The following is a 23435-nucleotide window of genomic DNA, read 5'->3' on the forward strand; positions in this document are numbered from 1 at the left end:
TTTCAAAAAATCTCATAAAATCACAAGGCTTATTATAAGTTATACTTATTGTACTAAAATAAAATAAAAAATCGTAAATCACAATTGTTGTTTATAAGCAGTTAAGGTTCAAATGTTTCCGAAATATGTCAAAATCGTGAAAATTTGCAAGTAATTTTGAAGTTGAAAATTCATAAAATTGTTGTAATTTATATCTAGGGTTAAAAAACCTAATGCAAATTTCTCTATATTTTTTTGCTCAAATAACTGTAAAAAAAACTCCAGCGTCAATATAGAAAAAAATTTATGAGCACATGAAATTTAATTTTTACGAAATCACGTAAAATAACGATATCCTAAAACGATTTAAAATATTTGTTGTTATTCAAAAAGTATTAGTTGTAGAAACTTGAATTACAATTTAAATATACCTAGGTAATAATATAATATATCCTAGACCAGTGGTTCTTAACGGGGGCGATAATATTGAAGGGGGCGTTGAGGAGGTGGTGATGAGCTTTTTCAAACTCGGAGATTAAAAATAATACAACTTTTCAATATTATATAACAACACAACGAATAATTGAACGTGAAATCAGAATAGTTGTAATTGAATACGGTATACAATGTCATATGGCATGTTATCTAATCGAATTTTACGTGTCAATAGGAAACGTCTTGTTTATAATAGTGAATAAATAACTGATGAATAAATAAATAAACATATATATATATTTATTTATAGAAAGTAAATTTGATTTTGCATTAGGGGGACGTTAGCAGTTAGTTATTACGATAAAGGGGCGCTGAACCAAAAAAGATTAAGAACCACTGACCTAGACTGACAAATCATCTCCGTTCAGAATCGTTTTTCGTACACAATGATACCTGTCATTGCATTCAAATTTAACAAAAATTATGGTGACCTACTCTTCACCTCTACTATACAGCAGATCAATGCCCTATGCCCAATTGCCCACTCTTTTTTATATTTAGTTTTTCTTCATTCAATTTAACTATACGAACATTTTATCAATGAAACTAATTTGAAAAATAATCAGTATTCGATTCAATAAGTTCATTCATAGTTGCGCTTATGTTTGCCACCTTCCAGAACATGGTCAAAAAAATTAAAAACGATGCGAGCATTCAAGTTAACTGTTATTATGCGAATCACACGAAAAATAGTCACCTGGGAATTCGATTGCCTATTAGTATGCGATTGTGATCTTATGAACTATAATCAATAATCATTGTCATTGCGCTGTCTTGTGGTTGAATTGCATTATAAACATTTAGCGCCTTGTATACATTGAGACGCAACCGAATACACGATGTTTTTTATCACTAGCCGTCTGAAAAATAGTCACCTAGCTTTAGTCACCCAACTTCACATTCGTAAAAAAAAATACTGGACATTTTTCATTTTAACCTCTCTAAAGTACAGATCAATATAAAAATTGCTACAATAAACCACCTCCATTTTTGAAAATCAATAAAGCACTTAAGAGGACGTTATACTCTCATGTGTTATCTCTGTCTTACTAATGTAGATCATAGTAAATTTTCGTTCAGCAGAACACATTTTGTGATGTTAACTTTAATATTAGAGTAAATTTACCTACTATTAAATTTAGAGGTAAGAATATTATCTAGGGCATCTTATAGACTTTTATTGATATCTTAATTTTCAAGTGAGTTATGGTTATGTAAAATATTAAAACTCTAAAATACTTGTAACTCGCTTAAAAATTAATATATCAATCAAAGCCTATAAGATGCCCTAGATAATATTCTTACCTTTAAATTTGATAATAGGTAAATTTACTCTAACATTAAGGTTAACATCACAAAATGTGTTCTGCTGAACGAAAATTTACTATGATCTACATTAGGAAGACAGAGATAACACATGCCGGCATAACGTGCTCTTAACACATACACAAAATAAAAACATATATAATTGTAAAATGAATACATTTATCGCTCAGCTCAAAATATAAAAAAAATGTACTTATATAACGATCCTTTATAAAAGATTTAGTTGAAGCAAAAATCATGAGACAGACAAACTCAGCAATTATATATATTTTATAACAGATAAAGCAGTAAATAATCAGTACTATGTATATGTATAATAGTTATATATTCAAAATGCATTATACATGTGACTACCATTTATCTAAACGTGTTACAACGTAATAAATAGTTAGTTTTGGCTATAGCACACATTATAGGGAAGTAAGAACAAAAAATGTGATCGTTATAATGCATTGAATGTTCTCTAAGGTTTTATATGTCTATGGAAGGGGTTAAACCCTTCCATAGACTCACCAGCACTTAAATTATGCTTATGATGTTATGACAAGAAAAACCGGTATGGATTCTTGAACAATCGTCAATCGTACTCCAGAGCCAATGGCTAAAAGAGGTTATTAGTACCTATCCATAGTATAACTACAAGAAATATAACGTGTTATTCACTCAGTAAGTAAATATTTATCAGTTTCATTAAAAAAATATAAAACAACTAACAAAATCACTCCAGTACTTAAAATTTAATATAATTAGTCCATCTGAAATTACATTATAATATTTGTATTGATTTATACTTTTTAAATCTAAAACTATATTAAATTGAAAACGTTAAGATAACATTATTATTTTACAGTATATAACATTGATACGTAACAATATCAAATATTCAAATGTATAATCTATAACTTTATATTATAGAGTTGAAGCATGCCAATGTTTAACTATATATCCTATATTTCTCTAATTTGTTTTAAAATTTAGTTAGGTCAAACAATTAATGATGGTTAATCAATGTTAAACTTTAAATATTGCCAAATAATAAATTAATAAGTATGTCTAGCCTCTGCACTTGCGCATTTATTTTGTCCTCACTGGGTGGCTGTATTATTCTATTGTCATAGTGGTGCCGTCGCAGTAACGGTAAATTATATTCTGCTGCATTTTACCACCACTATTATCGCCGTAGTTTTTATATTTTATCATCGGAAGAATTTTTTTAAATAAATACATATAGGTACATATTTGTTTTTTTACCTGATATATAAGTATAAATTATATTTTTAATTTTCGTTTTCAATATTTTTGTAAATAAAAACTTAATTATATACATTAAATTAATTGTTATCGACAAATATTAAAACTAGAGACAGGTAAACTGTATATACATACAGTGTCCTATGAGGATTTACCCATCGCGATATCCTGAAATAATGAAGATATCATAAGTCTGGTTTTTTAATAAGATTCACAGGGACAAAAACTTCAAATATTTCATGTTTCAATTTGTTTTAATGTTTTGATAAAAAAGTTAAAAAAATATATTTTTTATTTATTTTCAAAAAAATTGAAGATAACCATTTGTAGAGATCATTTATTTGAAAATATTGATGTTTCAACATTTCAATTTTATTAATTTCCTGATGTTTAATATTTTTTTTTACAATAGTGGTATTATTGTATCAAACATATGGCTCGTATACGACCGACAAACTATCCGGTCGGCTTCTCGAAACTAGAAAAATATTAAAAATCAGGAGATTAATGAAATTAAAATGTTGTAACAAATTAAAACATGAAGTATTTGAAGTTCTTGTCCCTGTTAACCTTATTAAAAACCAAAATTATGATATCTCCATTATTTCAGGAGATATCGCAATGGGTATTTACGGGTAACCTCACGGAACACCCTGTATATTATATAGACAACAGGAAACACGAATGATATTAGTATAATTAATTATCTACTTGTTTAATTATTTAGTTGACAAAATGACAACATCAGTAGAATATACTACGTCGAATAAATTTATATTGTATAATCTGTAAACAGTGTAAACAAAAACAATTACTTTATTTAATTTTAAAAATATAATTTTTCTAGATAAAAAATGCTTGAATCTATTTATTTATTAATATTGTATTCATAATATGGGTTTATTTACCATTAATCAATCATTACTAATCATTATGTTTGAACTTCTTAATATAGTTCGATATTTTTTATTATAATAACTAGTATAATGCCTTTATAATTATAACTTGTATATGTATATCAAATAATAAACCATGACAGGCTGATTTCATAATCAACGTTGCTAAGTGCTATATCCAATACATTTGTCATATTTCGGTCGATTTATCGATTAGTCCACTAAGTTAGATACACCTATCCCGTAATTGAACTACAACTAAGATTCACCGAAAAAAAAGTTAACTCATTTAAATGTGCGTTCTGAAAGTATTTTAGTTCAATATAATATATATCTTTAATATATTTATTATTATGGCAATCAATTTAAACAGAAAAAAGTTACAAATTAGTGATTAAACATATTGTGATTAAATCGTGTTGTATTCAAATTACTAGATCTAATTTTCTATAAAAATCACCTTCAAAGTTTAAAATTGAAGAATTTTTTTCTTCTACTTTTCAAATATATTATAATTATTATATACCTACAAACAAAAAAAACCACACATCTTTATAAATCAATACTTTTGCACCGTTCTGAAACTAAAAACTTTTTTAGGTAGGTAATTAATGTTGCACAGATAAAATAATCTTCTACAGTTGTCGCTATCATCTATGGCTCTTATAGAAATTCCGGAGTAACAATGTTTTCTTTTTATTTTTTCTGACGCGCGTTTTGTATACGTTATCGTTGCCGGGCGGCCCAACGTCGCAACGCCGACGCCACCGCCGTCCGCGCACGATGCACCGCACGAACGCAGTGTGATAGTGGTCAATCGCCAATGTGCAGCACACAATGACGGCGACCACCGAACAACAAACTACCAAGTGTTATCATAACATTTATAACAGAAGAAAAATAATACCGGCGCGATGGTGATTCATCACTTCGTTTTATTTGTGTTAAAGAGACGTAAAACGATGGCGGGATGCGCGCTGATGGCCGGTGTGATGCTGCTGTACCTGCTGACCGTGGTCGTGCACCAGAACGCTGCCAGTGGCGACGACGGCACCGTCGAACAGACTTCATACTTCGTGTGAGTATCGTCACTATCGTGGTGTTATCGTTACAACGGCGCGTTGCCGTTTTTACTGTCGATTACGTAGGTACATACACGTCCCGGACCCGACGAACACGCAGCCAGTCGGGCTTTGTGATCGGCCGGAAATGCGTAGGATCTGGCGCAGATCACGTGATTACGTGATATAAATACCGCGGTAGCGATATCGTATTCCCCCCTCCCGTAGAATAAAATATATAAGATACAACCCTATTTAGCTGATACAGCTGCAGCCGCAGTCGTCAACAACAACTGTTATACTGTTGACAATATTTGTTTTATTATGACATATTTTCCAAAGTACACGCTCTTGACAGTAGTGACGAATAATCGGTACATTAAAGATGACTACACGCCTACATCTGTTTGTCATTGTATCAGCATCAACTATACAGTCCAACAGTGTGTAAGACGTCGGTGTCTGATATCCGAAGTTCGTGACTCGTATGTGATAACACTGTGATAAGAGTCGCCCATCCGTTTACCGCGGCCCATAATAAATTTAAGATTGTACCGTCATGGTTAGTATACAACTGCGACTGCGACTCGCGTTGGCCGCACTGTCCACCCGCCGATTGTTGCGCGCGCCACCGACTTAATATTTAGCTCCGTTATATAATTGTGTTGTCCCTTAGAATTTAAATAATAATAGCATAAGACACATGACATTTAATTTATTTTGTGATAATGTAAATAATTATGAATTATCCGCCGCACTTGTATCCTTAGGGTGGCCAGATATAAAATACAGAAAAATACGAGACATTAATTTTTTTTATTACCTATAAATAAACTTTTTTGGATTACAATATTCACAATTTTACAAGTTATAAATATGTTTTAGACGTCTTAGTATTTATTAGTATTAATTAAAATAATATAGATTAATATGATTTAAATGGTGTTTGAACGTTAGCTCTGTCTCCCAGTTTCCCGACGTCGTGGTCGACATCGCCTGTATGCGGACTGTGACCCATTATAAATCGTTTGTCACAATAATATAGCAAAAATCATATTATTTTGAAAATAATCATACTGTTATCAACATTTAATAAAGATTGATGAAGATTATATTTTTAATTTTTTGTAATTTTCTTTACATATTTGTTTACATATGAAAAACAACATATTTAAAAAAAAAAAAAAACAGAACAATTTAGCGTCCCTGAAGCTTACTTCGGGACAACGGGGCAGACTTATGAAATACGGTACTTTCCCGTGTAATATGATACGTCTGGCCACTCTATGCATTCCAGATTTGGCGCTAAGATCGATAGAGGTGATTAGATTATTGCTGAGCTTGTCATTCTACCATTCACAATTAATCTAAGACAATATTTCCATCCAGACATTTCCTACCCGCTGTGTTTAAAAAACATATATTGATCTTAGCAGTTTTGTTTTGATGTGTAATAAAATTAATTTCCAAGTATTTTGTTACATAGTACCTATGTATTTTTTAATATTGATTTGATTGGTTCAATTCTGCAATATTAAGTAATAGCCAATAGGTACAAACCAAAATTGAAAATAATGATAAAAATTATATTTAAAATAAATAAATCATAAACATAGATAACTTTTTAAAGAAATAAATCTTCTAATAATAAAAAAATTTAAAGATTATATAAAAAAAAATCTGACAAAAACTAAATTTTCTAAAAAATGATTTTCAGTTTATTTCATCTTTTACATATATTCATTTACCTCGAATATGGAGGTGCAATACGCTAAATGTATTTGTTGCTCACACATAAAAAATTTACATAATACTGAAAAAAAGAGTAATTTTTGTTCATCTGAATAAGTAATTTTCAAGCAGACAATGCCCTACCGAAAAGAGCTAAGGTCAACTGTCCGTAAATTACCTTTTACCTAATTACCTATTATGCTGTACATATATTTTAACTTCACGTATGCCTTTGTTCTTCCGTCTATAATATAAAAAATACGCTTCAAAGAAATGAAATTAAAATGTGTTTTTTATGAAAATAAAGCTCTGTAAAAAATATTTTATAAATGAATAAATACATGTTATGTGTAAATGTTTTACAAATGATGAAAAGTTTACCAAATTAGAGTTTTTGCGTATAGCTAATTTTATCTGTAAATTGTCTACATTTTAATATTTTATTAAAATATATTAATTTAAATACCTATACAAATGCGATCTTTTTAATCGTTATTTACAAGGCCGTAACTGAAAAAAAAATTCGGGAGGAAAGGGGGTCCGGACCCCTAGACCCTCACCCCAGTTACGGCCTTGGTTGCTTATAGTAACACTCATATCCATTTTGTGTTTGTTTTGATGCTACTCTCAGTACTCTCCACACCTATTATAATATATTTAATTATTTAAATAATAGGAACGTAATTTGTAACTTTTGAAAGTTGTGACTCATGATTACGTTCTATATTTTCTAAATATTCATATTTCGATGGCCAATTACTGCAATAGCCATATGAATTACTATAATACTATTAAAGGTGTATTGAATCACTCCGTCCTTATTTAAATATATATCTGGTTTCCGTTCACAATTTGATAATTATTTGTTATGTTTATAAATAGTACCTACGTAAATACACACACATTAAACAACTTAAATGACTAAATCAGCAAAAATTTACTTTCAGTCGAACGTCACTGATGTATGTTGAAGATATTATGCGTAATTTAATCAAAACATAACGTTTTTTATGAAATAAACACTCAGTTCATACTTAGTCACTTATTAGGTAACAATTATGCGAATGACCATAGTTTTTACGAACTAAAAAATTACAATTATTATTGGTGATATGAGATGAATTAATAAATACCTAAACTATTGTAATTGATAATTTTACTTTATATTAATATATTATCATTAATTATAAATACTATATTATTTATAATCAATGATATTATATACATGGAATAAAACAGAATTGGTAAAATATCACTACTTGTAAAGTTTATTGAACAAATTTTGTATTTAACTGTAAATTATTATAGCACAGGGTGATTCAAAATGTACGTTATATTGTTGGTAGGTATATTATACCTTTGATTATAAAAACTAAATAGTATTTATAATCAATGATAATAGGTAACATTATTTTTTATGCGTGAAATATTAATTTTGTATACAACAGGGTGATTAAAATTTATGTTACAACAATTTTTTATTTAGATTTTAGAAATATTTACACTATATAATATTATACTATTTTAAGGAGGGTTTTATAGGAGGGTATTTAAAAATAATGATACCTAATACCTATACCAATATTTAAATATTTTTTTCAAGCCTAAATAAATTATACAGAACATACGTGTTAAATGTATAAGACGTTTAAAACACTTTCTACAAACTCAGGGAACACGCAACTATTAACATAAAATTATGCTTATTCGCATATTGTTTAAATGTTACTATAAAATACGGTTATGCATACATATTAACACTAATTTATTATATAATGTATGCGAGTGCATTATACTTGATAGTCTATAAAACGTTGTATAAATCTTAATAGATATACAATTAAAACTATACATGATCAAGGTAACGAATTAAATGTAATTTGATTTTTTTTTAATTTCTAATAAATAATAAATAAATGTTTTTATAATACTGTTAAGTGTTTAAGCTTATTATTCATAACCTATTCAATTTTAATTTTTTTTTTTTTTAATTAATGCAATAAAATTTAGTAAATTTTTAATAATAATGTAATCTTTCTATTATTCAAAAACGTTTTGAAAAATAATTCCGTTAAATAATTACCGTAGAAACACTGGAAACCATTATAAAGGGATGTATTAATAATTTATAATGATTATAGTATTTTTCATTTAGATTTTTTTATATTAGAATTATAAACTCTCAATTCACAAAAAAAAAAAATTGTTGGAAGCGAAGCACTCAGGAGGGTTATCGAGCAAAGAGTTCAGGTGTTGGAGCCTCTAAGTAGATACAAAAATACAATTTGGCCAACAGCACGTAGTGTACTCAAGCACTATTGCACTAACTACCTATACCCAACTTTTTAAATTTTAGTGATCCGACTAGAAGTAATGTATTCAGCGTCATATCATGGTCGTTGGCGATGGAAATAAATTTCCTTAACAGCCAAGACAATACTAAAAGTCATGATTAATTATTTTGTATTTATTATTTATCAATCAATCATAATCTTTTAAACAAAAAAAAAATTTGTTTATGGTTTGATTTACTAAACAACGACAAAAGAAATAAAATTGTCAATGAAGACTTGCCTAAAATTTTTATAATACATTACCTATAAACCATTATAATAATAATGTCTTATAAATTATATTTCAAGATTATTTATTCATAATTTTTATAAAAATTGAAATGTAAAAAAGCGAACATATATGCACAGAATACAGATAAAGTTCTTTTATTTAAGTTGATGTATGTTAAATTTACAACAGTTGTAGTTGGTTAGATTTTGGTGACTACATTTTTTTTATAAATTTAAAAAAATAGTTATGTTAAAAATTATACATGTATACAAGGTGACTCTTTTATCATTAAATACTCATTATTTCAAAACATGATGACTTTTTTCAATTTTTTTTTCAAATTTTTTTATTTTATGCTTTTCTAAAACTTCTATCTTTATTTTTTTCAACCTTAAATTTAATAATGAAATCACTTTGTTTTATTTTCAAATGGCAAAGGCAACCTATATTTAGATGTTATAAAATAGTAAGGCTATTTTTCTTATACATTTTAACGTTAAAATTATTATTTTTCATTTAAACATTAGTAAGTTATAGCTGCTCAAAGATAGATGGTTTGAGATTTTTAGGTGTTCATCCTACAGGTTATTACGACTGTGAGGCGTTGATAACTATTGCAGATTTAACGTATACAGTTCATCACTGCGACGATAGTCGTTAACAAGTTTATTACATTTAAAACAAGAAGTATGATACAAATCGAAAACCGCCTAACTTTGAAAAGCTATAAAGCTTATATTAACTATAAAATAATATATCTCGCTAAAAAGTTATCGAAAAATAATAATTTGAACATTAAAATTCGTAAAAAATAGCCTTATTAATTTAATACATTTATAGGTTGCCATTTGAAAATCAAAAGTTGATAGTGGTATCACTATTAAATAAAAGAATGAAAAAAGTCAATACTTGACGAAATAATGAGTGTTTAATAATAAAAGAATCACCCTGTACATATATATATTATTTATTAAAGTAATTTACACAAAATAATACAATAAATTAATTAATAAATTGTAGTAACTTTAAACGTGAGAGAAGGGAGCATCCATCTACACCACTTCCAAGTTATGAACTTAGGGGGAGTAAGTTGTTAAAAATTGTTATGTAATAATATCATAAACGAATTTATTTGATATAAACATCTCGGAAAGCTAAATATTATTTTTTTTGGGGACACGCCTTTAAGGATAAATTTATTTAATAATCACTACATACATTTTAACAATTTATAGTTTTTATCAAAAATAAGAATAATCATTCAGTGTTACAAAAAACTAGTAACAACTACAAACCACAACTATATTATATAGTTATTTATTAAATTGTTTTTAGTAAATCATACGAATGCATCAACAATACGTGCGTCTTCAGCAAAATTCTATCGATGGAAAAAGAAAACAGTAGACTTGATGGGTCTATAGACGTTTGTCGTTTAACCTGTGGACACTATGGATCACTTTGGCCAAAGCCAACAGTCCAGACAAGTATAGGGTAAATATAATACAAATTAAACTAGTGGCCGAAGTAACTCAAAATAAGTGGAAGGATGCCCTATCTATATATTTATATACTTCTCATATTATGCAATGGCTTATTTAGGCGGTTGATAGTGATGACCTAAGCCTTCTTTTAAAAATACAAAATATTACATATAACTTATATGAGAGACGTTTTTTTTAGTAGTCTGGTTTCTTATTTATTAATCTGTTTTGAATTTTTTATACCTACATATTATAGAGGGCCTAGATACTATATATATATAATTATATCATAACTTTTTAAATTATAGATATATTATCTAGGATATTAGACTCTCTAGATGCATATACATTTATTTTAATTTTAAAACATTAAACTATTTACATGTTTATACATTAAGCATTGATGTATATACAACTAATAATTTATGAATATTACATATCAACAATATTTCTTATACCATTGTATAACAAGTATAACCAAAACGGAATAACTAAACTTTTTTTTACACAATTTTTATTTTTAATAAAATTATAAATCATTAACTCAAATATTTGTTTTGCACCAAAAACGTAATTATATTATTGTAAATAAATGACAAATTAAAAAAAAAAAATACCATACTCATAAAAATCATTAATCTTTGTATTATTTTTAACAAAATAAGCAGTGGGATGAACAATGTAAATTGCAAAAAGTGAAAAGATTCTATTTTCTGTACCCCCAACCCACTTCGACCACTGATTTAAAAATTAGACTAATGTATATATAATTATTTAATTTATTATTATTATTTATAATATTAGAAAATCTATAGTCGAATTTGGTCTCGATAATGTTAAATTTGATACATCGAAGATGGCTGACCAATTAAGCAAAGAATACATGTCTGAAGCGTCTCAAGTTTTTATATTGTCCTTAAAAAAATTATGTGTCCCAAATTGTGTTTCCTATGCAAATACTCCAATTATATCTATATCTACAAGTAATCCATTTGAATATATCAAATTGACAACCAACGAAAGTTATAGATTGAAAATAAATACCGAGGGTAAGAAACTATTTAATTCATACAGTATGAGGCTATTTGAAACTATATATTATACTGGTATTTCATTTCTAGGAGACAGTATACTTATTAATATCGAAGCAAATACTGTTTATGGAGCGAGAAATGGATTGGAAACTGTAAGACAACTTGTTGCTACATACGGTTCTATTGTGTCTGGAAAAAAATTGGTGATGGCTAGCGATGTTCAAATAACTGATCGACCTATATACGCATACCGTGGTTTTATGCTCGACACGGCAAGACATTATTTCCCAATATCAACTATTAAGCGACATATCGATGCGATGGCTCATTCCAAACTAAATGTATTCCATTGGCACGCCACCGATTCTCATAGTTTTCCGTTGGATTTACCTAGTGCGCCATTAATGTCTAAGTAAGTCTTTGTAATATGTAACAATAAAAATCCATTGAGGAATAATATATCAATAAGTAAAACAACACAATTAACTATACATATTCTTACTTATTACAATATTTTACGTGTACCTTTAGTGCAATAATATTAATGTAATATGCATTATATACATTATTATTATTAATTTTTTTTTTTTTTTACTTTTTAGATATGGAGCTTACAGCCCCGATGAAATGTATTCATTCAAGGAAATTAAGGATCTTCTCAGATATGCATTAGTCAGAGGAGTCAGAATTATTATTGAGATCGATTCTCCAGCACATGCGGGTAATGGTTGGCAATGGGGTAAAGCCTCGGGTTATGGTGACCTAGCTGTTTGTGTGGACAAAGGTCCTTGGAGAAAATACTGTGTACAACCACCATGTGGACAGCTCAATCCAATCAATACTAACACATATAAATGGTTGGGAAAAATTTATAAAGACTTGATCAATGTACTACCAAAAGGAGAAGCGTTCCACATGGGTGGCGATGAGGTAAATGATGTACAAACCACAAATGATTCTTTAAGATTTTAATATAATTTACTGGATGCAGGTTGCTCTAAATTGCTGGAATACTACTACTGAAATCACTGATTGGATGAAAAACAACAACCGTAGCTTGGATGAAGAAGGTTATTTAAACTTGTGGTCTCAATTCCATGCTAATTCGTTAAGTGAATACGATAAAGAAGCTGGAGATGATAAATCCGACATCATCGTTTGGTCTAGTGGTTTGACTGAACCTAAAGTTATAGAGAAGTATTTGGACAAAAAAAGGTATACTGTTGAAACTTGGGAAGGATCAAATACTCCAGTTGAACTTGTTAAATTAGGCTATAAGGTTATAGTCGCCTTAAAGGACGTTTACTATCTGGATCATGGTTTTTGGTTATCAACTAATTATCATACTTGGAAACAGATTTACAACAACAAGATGCCAAAAGTTGATAATCCAAATCTTTTATTAGGCGCAGAAGTAAGATTTAATTTAATATCATATTCAAACTGTATTTTTTGAATTACAACTTTTTTCTTCTTGATTTAGACATGTATGTGGTCTGAGTATGTCGATGATAATGCTGTTGATTCCAAAGTATGGCCACGAGCTGCAGCTTTAGCTGAGCGACTGTGGTCAAACCCAACAACTAATGCTCCTTCTGCTGAATACAGGTATACTTAAGAACATTATTAAGTCCTGTTAAATTAATTCCCTTCACTTCGATACATTTAACGCAATGCATCTTATCTTAAATTGTTTACATTTGTTCATTGCAATATACTGTCAGCAAACGCACCTTCATTGGTATTGTTCTCGTAGTCGTTCAAACAAATTTTATAATGTAAAATGTAATTGCTCCGTTGACGATACACTTCTATCGGGCGTGTCTTATTAGGTTTACGAGTCAGGTCTACGTTCTAGGACAAATCGGCGCGAAGTTATTTTGGCGTTGAGTTTTAAATGTTAAAACTTGCGCGCCTTTTCACGACAGGTACACGCGGCTGCACATTGAGTGTGAATTATCTCATATGACTTGTTATTTATTAAAACTTGGATATCCTTTTATAGATTTAGTTTTTTTTATCAGATATTCTATTTTCTTATCCATTATCAAAAAAATATCGAATACTCTAGGTCATATAATTTTAAATAGCCCAAAAATAAATTTGTTGATTTTCTACAATTGTCTACATCAAATGGGTTCTCGGCCCAGATAAGATTAAGAATATATGCTCTAGGTTAAGTAATAAAAATAAATCAATAAGAGACAAAACAGTTGGTTGATGTATAATCTGACAGATTGTCAAGAGACAAAAATTGTTGTTTAATAACGGGTATTTGAGTGCCTTTGTCTAACCTTTATGTTTATCCACATAAAATAAAACTTATTAGGTTATCTAAACCAAAAATTACAATTATCTAAATAAAAAATGAATAACGTATGTCATACTTATAGTTTATAATTTATAAAGTAACAAACGACAATAATTAGCTTTGATCGTAGTCAGTACGTACGCAGCGGTTAATATACTTATCACATTTTATTGAAATGTGTTTTTAAAAATATAATAATAAATTAATATATTAATATTTTATAATTATAAATATAATTTTGGTTCAAATAACGTAAATATACGTGAGATTCATTGGCGTTGGGTAAAACAGTCGTGTTCTGCTACGTTGTGGGTATACTTTTGATTCTAAAATGATCTATAAAGAAATTATTTTAAATTCTGATCTACATCGTCACAATCATACAATGATTCAGATATAACCCGCAAAATTGTGAGTACAACTTGCAAACGAAAAACTTTGGAAGAACTTTTTGACTGAATCATTTCCAACTTAGTTTTAAATTGATCTTAACTGTTGATGTGAAACGGGCATCATATAGCATTAAAATTTGGTCGAAATGGGTCACCGCCCACCTAACTTAACCTAACCCGAGGTTACTCATAAATTAACTTTATCTCCTGGCTCCAATCTAATAATATGGTTTAAATTTTTAAAATCTGCGTTGAGGTTTTATATTAAAATTTGAAAGTGACAGCGCTGGTGAAACAAACTTGAGTACTTATTGAAGAAAATATATTCTATATTTTAATATATATATTATAAATATATATTCTAATACATTTTGGTGTCTTACTTTATAAACTCAATAACTAAACTTTTGCATTAATACAACTGTTTTGTGTTATTAAACTTCTTCCATTCTTATATAGTTATGAATATTAATCAATTTATTTATTTATTAATTATATTTATTATTATTATATAATTGTAGATTTTTACAACATCGTGAACGACTAGTATCACTAGGTCTTAAAGCAGATACAGTGACGCCAGAATGGTGTTATCTTCATGACGGGATGTGTATTTTAGAGTATTAATATATATATATATATTTTTTTTTTTAATTTTAATAGGTATATTTTAAGTATGCCATACCTACAATATGTTTATTTTTATTTATGTACATACAATTATATAATTATATACACATATAAATATTATATAATATAAAGCAATATATTTTAATAAAAATGTAATCAATTTTTGTCAAGATGTTTAAAACAACATTATAAGCATAATATATTTAAATACATTTTGATTATATGAAAATAAAAATATATTTAAAGATTATTACGATACTTAGCTTCATAATAATTTTGCATGGCTCGTCTCAAAACTGCAATTGTAAAGTCCACGTCAGCTTTCGTTATACACATAGGAGGCATAAACCGCAGTACCTAAAATAATTTTGCCATAACTATATATAAATTTATAAAGACTGAAGTATTTGTAATTTTAACATAATATACATAATTAAATAGTTAATATACAGGTAAATGTAATGTATAAGTTAGAAATTGTCATTGTTTTATTTATTATTAATATTTGTTTAATAGTGCATGAATAATTTAAATTGTAAGCATTTCTTTTCTTAAATATAATATAATTTAATTATTTAACATAATATTATCAATTATCATATCTTAGCATTTAAAACATTAAAACATGATGATTTATTATATAAATAAATGAATATTAATAATCCCAACCTATTGAAATTCACAATTATTTAAATTTTTTGTCTACAATTAATTTCAGGTTTTAAAAACATTTTAAACAATATACCAGATAGAGTAATAGAAAAATATTGATTATTTCTAAAATATTTTTTAGGCCATTTGTATTAAGTAATTTAACGTAATATATTATATACTTACGTTTGATCTTACTCCTCCGACCCCAAACAAAAGCCCCATTTTTAAGCAATCGTTTTTAATACAAGAAATAGCTCGGCTATTTAGAGGATTAATTATGCCCTTATCGCTATCATCTTGATCGCCGTCTATTAACTCTACACCGATCATCAGTCCTTTACCTCGTACGTCACCAATTATTTTCCATTCACGTCTCATGCCGCACAACTTGTCAAGAAAATATGTGCCCACATCCAAACAGTTTTGCTGCAAGCCTTCTTCGTCGATTACCTGCAGCAATAATAATGCAATATACATGTTATATATTTATATTGTACTTGTACAACTCTGCTGAAATCAAAATCTATTTTCTAGTGAGTCCACATAAATTCAAAATATATTACGAACTACCTATACACATAAAATAATATGTGATGTGTCATTGACATTTATAACAATAATAAATAACTCTAAATGCATTTGAGAACCAGAAATGATGACGATTCTCAATATCTCATATTGCCATTAATTATAAAAAAAAAATAGAAAAATAACATATTATAATTATAAATTATAATATTTATAAGCTATTATAATCAATATTACCTATACACGCTACGCTTAAGTAATTATTTAAACAATCGATAAAATCTAATACTGACTCTTTGAACTATTTACAAATATTTAAATTTTTTTTTTTAATAATAAAAAAAATATTTGTTGGATCATAGTTCTTGAAAATGTAATGCAAAATCCCATTTAAAATGCACTAAAATCTATATATAAACATTAACATTGTATAGGTATCATTTTTTTAATATGCTTTTGAAGTTAAATAATTATTACAAACTTCGTAAAAATTTCAAAAATGTATTAATGCCTAAGTATTTTGTATCAAAAATTATAAAATCTTAAATTTTATAGCTAAGGTTTCATATTGAATACCATGATAATACTACCAACTGACACCAACTAAATATCAGTGCGGTACCCACTTGCCAACCTTTTTACATTTTAAAATCAAATTTGTGAGTATCATTAGAGCTACAATTTGAATAATTAGGATTACTGATCATAACTTAAAAGTTAACTTTTATTTTTAGTTCAAATCTTTTCCTAATTATTTTCAATATAATTCCAAGTTTTAGAAAAAATTTGAGCAATATTAGTGGAAGAAGTTTCACACACGTAGTAAACTGCATGTAAGATTTTACTGTCCCGTAAGTGGCGTAAGTAAGTATTAAGTTCTCTAACCTTCAACACCGCCACACCCACTGCACACGAAACAGGATTACCGCCGAACGTGTTGAAATGAAAAGCCGAATTCAATGACCGCGCGATTGCTGGCGTCGTGACGACTGCGGCCATCGGAAAACCGTTTCCAATACCCTTGGCCATTGTCACAATGTCTGGAGTGACACCATGTGATTGAAAGTTCCAAAAGTGTTCGCCAGTCCTGCCAAAGCCCGTCTGTACTTCGTCAGCCACGCATAAACCTCCGTTACTTCTGATCAGTTCGTAGACTCTTTTTAAATAACCTCTTGGAAATTGGACGATACCGCCGACGCCCTGTGAAAAAATACATTTTAAACCAACTGGTTCATACTGCAATTATGTTTTTTTTATAACCATAAGTCTTCGATCTTACAGCGCTATAACAATGTTATAAGTACGCTATTATATTATATCATAGCTACATGGAAACTAAAACCTATAATCTGTAAATACCTAAATCATAAAGATTGTACGTCCACAATTTATGTCTGCAATAAATTATCGTTTTGGTATTAATAATACCCCAGTGGGATTCTCACATAATTTTTAACTCTGTAAAATATAAATACAAATGCATTTTGTGTTATTCTACTATCAATACTTATATATGCGTCTATAATATTTCGATCAAAAAATAATAATTAGTAACATGTTTATATTTTATAATTAATTTAAAAAGTAAATGGGCTCTCGATTATCAGAACTCTTTAGTAATATGTTTATTTCGCAATAATAGAAATTAATCAGTATCGAAAATCATTGTTGCACACATTAGCCTAACCTAACATAACCACACAACCTCTCTCTTTTGAGAAAATTTACCAATATGCCTAATATACTATTGTACCTATTTTGCTGTAAGTCATCTCCATCTAAGTTTTTTTTATCCGATTACTCTATTATTAATATTTATATTATCAACTTTAAAAACTAATTATACTAGTTTTAATACAATCAAACATAAGAATTTAACGATCGATTTTCTAAGCTCGTGTCGCTATATTGCTATAATCATCCTTATATTTGGACACCGATTAAAAAAATAGATTAGAGATAGATTCTGATAAGAGTAAAATAGCGCGATTCGTTTTAGATAATTTACAACAAAATATATATATAAATGAAAATATGCAAAAAAAATTTTACCGAGTACAAAATATAATAATATCGAAAATGTGTTAAATGCTGTAGCTTATCATAATATACATTTTTTTAAAGGTATCTACATATAACTTAACTTTTGCGTTAAATAAAAAAAACAACCCTTTAAATTTGACTAATAATAATATGGATATGACTGCATTTATAGCTGCTTTTTCGAAGTCAATATTAATCTTGCTATCAAATATAAATCATAAATAATTATTATAAATTAATTATGCTTTTTTTCCTAACCCCATACGGCCATACATAAGGGAGTCCCATAGTAAAGGCGTATAGTATTTTCATACGTACCATAGCCGTTGAGTTAATATATAACACCTTCGCACTACACGCTACACGCTATTGTATTTTTATTTTTTTCCAACTTGTATTTTTATTAAATAAACAATTGCATTTCAATTCAATTACTATTAATAATATCAAGTTAATTATTCAGCTATACAATATTTGAATCACACACAAGACTGTACGCTACACCATGTTCAAATGGTATTAATTGCTGAATTAATTTATTCAATATTTTATTTTTATGGTTGTCGTTCAACTCAAAGTTTCAGTAATAAGTTAATATATGCTATAACCTTTAGGTCAAACCTGAATGGACTCGGCGAAAAATCCGGCCACCTTGCCACGAGGTATCGAGTATGAGAAAATGTTCTCCAGCTGTTCGTAATAATTGTCGGCTGCACGACAACGATCCCGGTCGCATTCGCAAGACCGCTGTGTCTGCACAGGAGAGTCCCTGCACTTTCTCCCTCCCCAGATGCCTTTGAAAACGTCCGGGCACATCGCATGGTGAATGAAACTGCCAGCCGACATATTGTTGTACTTGGCTGACGCCAATGCCGTCAGCCCGTGTAAATTTCCGGACACACCGTGGTAACAGTTCTGGATGGATAACACGTCCTGGTTTCCAGTGTGCAATCGAGCCAGCAGCATCGCCAATTCGTTGGCTTCAGAGCCACTGTTTACCAAGTACACAGACTGTAACATTCGAACAATAATTATATAGTCGAGTCGCGATAACTCGAAGTTGAAGGGAGATCAAAATTCGCTTCGAAGTATGTATTATTCGAGATAACTAACTCGAATTTATATTAATTTATATATCATTTATATTTGTAGGAAAATAAAAAAAAATTCGAATTGTCAAATTTTTCGAGTTATCGCGACTTGACTGTATTAGATATAGATATTATTTATATTAGATTTAAAGACGAAAGTTTTAAATATGTTATTGTATGTAGATTATACAATTAATATGAATAAATTATATTATATAGATTATAGATGTGACTATTATGACTTGCACTCTGACACTCTGCTGACTTCAACATCGCTCAATATATATTAACCTTGAAAAAAATATTTTTCAAATTTATTTTGTAATGACCATTTCATGTCAACTATGCATGACTGCATGAATGTAATATGTTACAATAAGTTACAATAACTATACAATATTTAGAATACGAATATTGATTATTGATACGCATAGATAGTTTATTTTAAATATATTATGTATACGTAGGCCATTATAAGACTGTTAATTTATTTGAATTTTATATTATTATAACAATTATGTCTCTATAATTAACATTAAAATATTATACCAAAAACCCACAAAAACTGGCAGAATTTTATATTAAAAAAAAATAGTCAACATTAAACATAATTTCAACATATAATGTTGGGTAGTTGGTAATATACAATTACATTTTGAAGTGTTATGAAATACATATTACAAACTCTTATCTAAATCTGTTTCGATGGCCTAAAATGATATGATATTGGTCAAAAAGTGCATTGAGATAATTATATGACCTCGTGAGCTTTTCCAGTGGTTGAAAATTTTATAAAACCATTATCATTAAACAATCTTCATAAATTATAATTTTTTCCTACCTAACCTACTTTTAAATCTCCCGGCATTTTTGACACTAGCGATTCCACGTATTCGTACATTTTTGGATGCTCGTACGCTCCGGACACGTGACCCAATATACCTGATTGCTCCACAATCGCTTCAGTAATTCGTCTAAAATTGTATTTTAAAATAGTTTTTAATACTTGACTTTTACGTTTAATACATTGTTTAAATAGCTAAATGCATATATATACGCTATACTGACGGATGACAGTGACCTACGCTAACGGTCGCTATGCCTCCAAACATGTCCAAGTACCGCTTGCCCTTGTAATCGAACAACCATTGCATTTTACCTTCATGTAAAAGTAGAGGGTCTTCATACATTTGAACTTGAGGAAACACATTATTCAATTGCATAGATTGTGCTTTTTCGTAAGAAAGGCCCTGAAAATAAAAGTGTATCATAAAATATGTTTATATCCCTATTTGTCACATTTCCAAAACACTATTCTAAACACTTATAGATATATACACAAAACTTAATACTTTTCTTAAAAATAAGACATTTTTTCATATTATTATATTTTTATCATACAATTTGGTACATACAATATTTAGGATTTGATTTTAGGCCTTACTTACATAATATAACTATCAAGGGGGGCTCGGATCTACATTGAATCTGTCACTGCTCAAAACAGTTATTTTATAAATTAATTTATTTCTCGAAAAGATTGAAATTTGAGAAGCCTTTTAACTGTTTACATTGATGTTTTATTTATTAATTACAACATGCAGTAATGATAAACATGTATGGATTCTGTAATATTAGCTACTGCATTCATGAGTTCGTGACCTCTGAACACTTGAAAATAACTAATTAAAAAAAATAATATCAATTTGTAAACATAATTTTGAATAAATTATTAGTAACTTTTAATAACTACTATAACTGTTATTCACCGTATTCGGAAAAAAACCAAGTTTATAACGAACTATGTGATAAGATATATTCAATTGATATATTAAAAGTAATCAATCCAATTTGAATATATAAACACATAATGCATTTTATATCACTTTCACTATACCTAACTTATAAAAATAAAGATAATGTTTTACTTTGTACGGTAAAGGCTTGAAATCAATCGAAGGTAATTCGGGAAACAGCTTCGATGTCGTATAATGTTTATTGATACCTACAAAACAAAATAAATAAAAATGTAATTGGGTATATTATATTTGTATTCTATATATAATTTAAATATGCTTTTATTATGTTTCTGATAACAATAATATTAATTTATATGCTGTCTCCGTCTTACAAACGTAAAATATAATAAATTTAAGTTCAGCCGTTTCAATTTAATGTTGTAAGCTAAGATATCAGAGTAAATTGACTTATTATCACGATAAAAATTAAATATAACATTAATCGGTATACCGATAATAAAACAAATACGATATGACTGTATGTATGTAATAAAGAAGTTTATTAATATTATATTATCATATACGTATGATAATTTGTGGTTAATGCTGTTACTATGATGTTTGAATAATTTTACATTTTTTTTTTTTAATTAAATTACATTTATAGAGTTGTTTGTTAACCGTAACTCATTATTCGTTACAAATAAATAACACAGTACTGGTATTAAAACTTAGATACATAGGAAGCAAAGGAATATTTAACCCGTGTCCGTATCCAAACTGTTTTTTAAGTGACCATCTATAGCAGGGGTCGCCAACCAGCTTTAATTTAACCATTATCCATCGATCGCGCGTAATAAAAAATCGGATAATGTGAATTATTCTTTGAAGCTTAGATTATTTTTTTTTTGTTCGTCAAACAAATCTCTTCCCAATAGATGTCGATCACCAGGGACTTCAAGTTTCGAATGTAGCTCATTCGTTTGAAAAGGTTGGCGAACCCTGATCTATGGAATACAAATTTGTATGTTTATATTAACTATATAAAATCTTTAGCAATTAATATGATATTAAGAATTAAGATATACTGTAGGTTTCTAAATCATTATTTCATCCCCACAGTTTTGCTGACAATTTTTGATGATAAAAATAAAATACAATATTTAATAGGTATATTGTGACACTTTTTGAGCTACTTGTATTCTCATATTTACAAACATTTAAAATGTTCTACATTTATTAGAATTTTTTGATTTTTATGAACAACAATTTTTTCTAAATAAATTGTAATATAAGGTATCTCATAAATTACTCTTAAAGAGCTAAAGCTGTTTGGAAATTGAAAATATTAGAAATACATTTACAACTATGATTTATATTATAATTTAAAATTTAAATGTTTTCGAAATTAGATGTTTGTAAATAACAATTTTAATTATTTTAAATTATAATTCAAGAAAAAATAATTGTGAAATTTGAAACTCTCCATTGTTAATTAGTTATAGTTGTGTTTAAATAACTATAAAATTTTCATTGTACGTACACGATATAATTTTTCAACCAATTGTAAGTTATTTTTATCATAAACCTATTTACACATTTTGAGGTACATATTCAACCTAATTAATTATAAAAATACCGTCTAGCAATAAGTAAATAATAATATAGTATATTAATATATAAACAACCCATATAGAAACAAATAATGACTCATTCAAAATAGTTTTTTTCGAATGAATACAATGATTTATCATTGAATTACAATTTAACATCAATTATTATTATTATTATTATTATTATTATTATTATTATTTACCACTTCAATATACAGACCTACTCAATAACGAAATACACTCGAAATCTATAAATACCTATAACTAGGTATATCCTTGGTTTTTTTTTATTATAAAATACCTTAATAAATTATTATTAATATTACTAAAAGTATTGCTTACCTTTAAATTTACTACGGATGTTTTTCATTATAACAGTTTGTCGTTTCTCGTTTGTCGTTCAGAAGACTACAGAAGACAGAACTCAATAAACAATTCGCGCGAACAACTGATTTTGAAACAATATCCGCAGTGAATCCATCATTGATATATGAATACACTTTGTATATTCATAATGTATGTACTACTGGCCGGACTGAACAAGCGGGATACACACCGGGTTGCATTTACATATAAAGTTTACAAAATTGTTATTATTAGAATTTAGCATTT

The 23435-nt window shown here is 28.1% G+C and overlaps 2 protein-coding genes across 4 annotated transcripts; one reads left to right on the plus strand and one right to left on the minus strand.

Moving 5' to 3' along the window:
* The first annotated feature begins 2331 nt into the window (after positions 1-2331).
* LOC113557483 (chitooligosaccharidolytic beta-N-acetylglucosaminidase-like) lies at positions 2332-15258 on the plus strand. Of its 2 annotated transcripts, XM_026963031.2 has the most exons (9): positions 2332-2466; positions 4898-5025; positions 10640-10798; positions 11593-11837; positions 11910-12234; positions 12425-12752; positions 12814-13236; positions 13306-13430; positions 15047-15258. In XM_026963031.2, the coding sequence occupies exons 2-9, from the start codon at positions 4910-4912 to the stop codon at positions 15150-15152; spliced, it is 1827 nt and encodes a 608-aa protein (XP_026818832.1). In that variant the 5' UTR covers positions 2332-2466; positions 4898-4909; the 3' UTR covers positions 15153-15258. The 2 variants fall into 2 exon arrangements, with proteins under 2 accessions (XP_026818832.1, XP_026818831.1); XM_026963030.2 differs by lacking the exon at positions 2332-2466 and having other exon boundaries at positions 4774-5025.
* A 53-nt stretch (positions 15259-15311) lies between these two features.
* Positions 15312-23373, minus strand: LOC113556264 (alanine--glyoxylate aminotransferase 2, mitochondrial). Of its 2 annotated transcripts, XM_026961111.1 has the most exons (8): positions 23166-23373; positions 21400-21476; positions 20540-20721; positions 20322-20445; positions 19002-19391; positions 17223-17537; positions 15993-16259; positions 15312-15512 (listed from the first exon to the last, which is right to left on the minus strand). In XM_026961111.1, exons 1-8 carry the CDS (start codon positions 23191-23193, stop codon positions 15396-15398), a joined length of 1500 nt encoding a protein of 499 aa, XP_026816912.1. In that variant the 5' UTR covers positions 23194-23373; the 3' UTR covers positions 15312-15395. The 2 variants fall into 2 exon arrangements, with proteins under 2 accessions (XP_026816912.1, XP_028044441.1); XM_028188640.1 differs by lacking the exon at positions 21400-21476.
* Between the last annotated feature and the right edge of the window lie 62 nt (positions 23374-23435).

This window comes from Rhopalosiphum maidis, chromosome 1, assembly GCF_003676215.2.
Source record: "Rhopalosiphum maidis isolate BTI-1 chromosome 1, ASM367621v3, whole genome shotgun sequence".
In the NCBI taxonomy this organism is placed as follows: Eukaryota; Metazoa; Arthropoda; class Insecta; order Hemiptera; family Aphididae; genus Rhopalosiphum; species Rhopalosiphum maidis.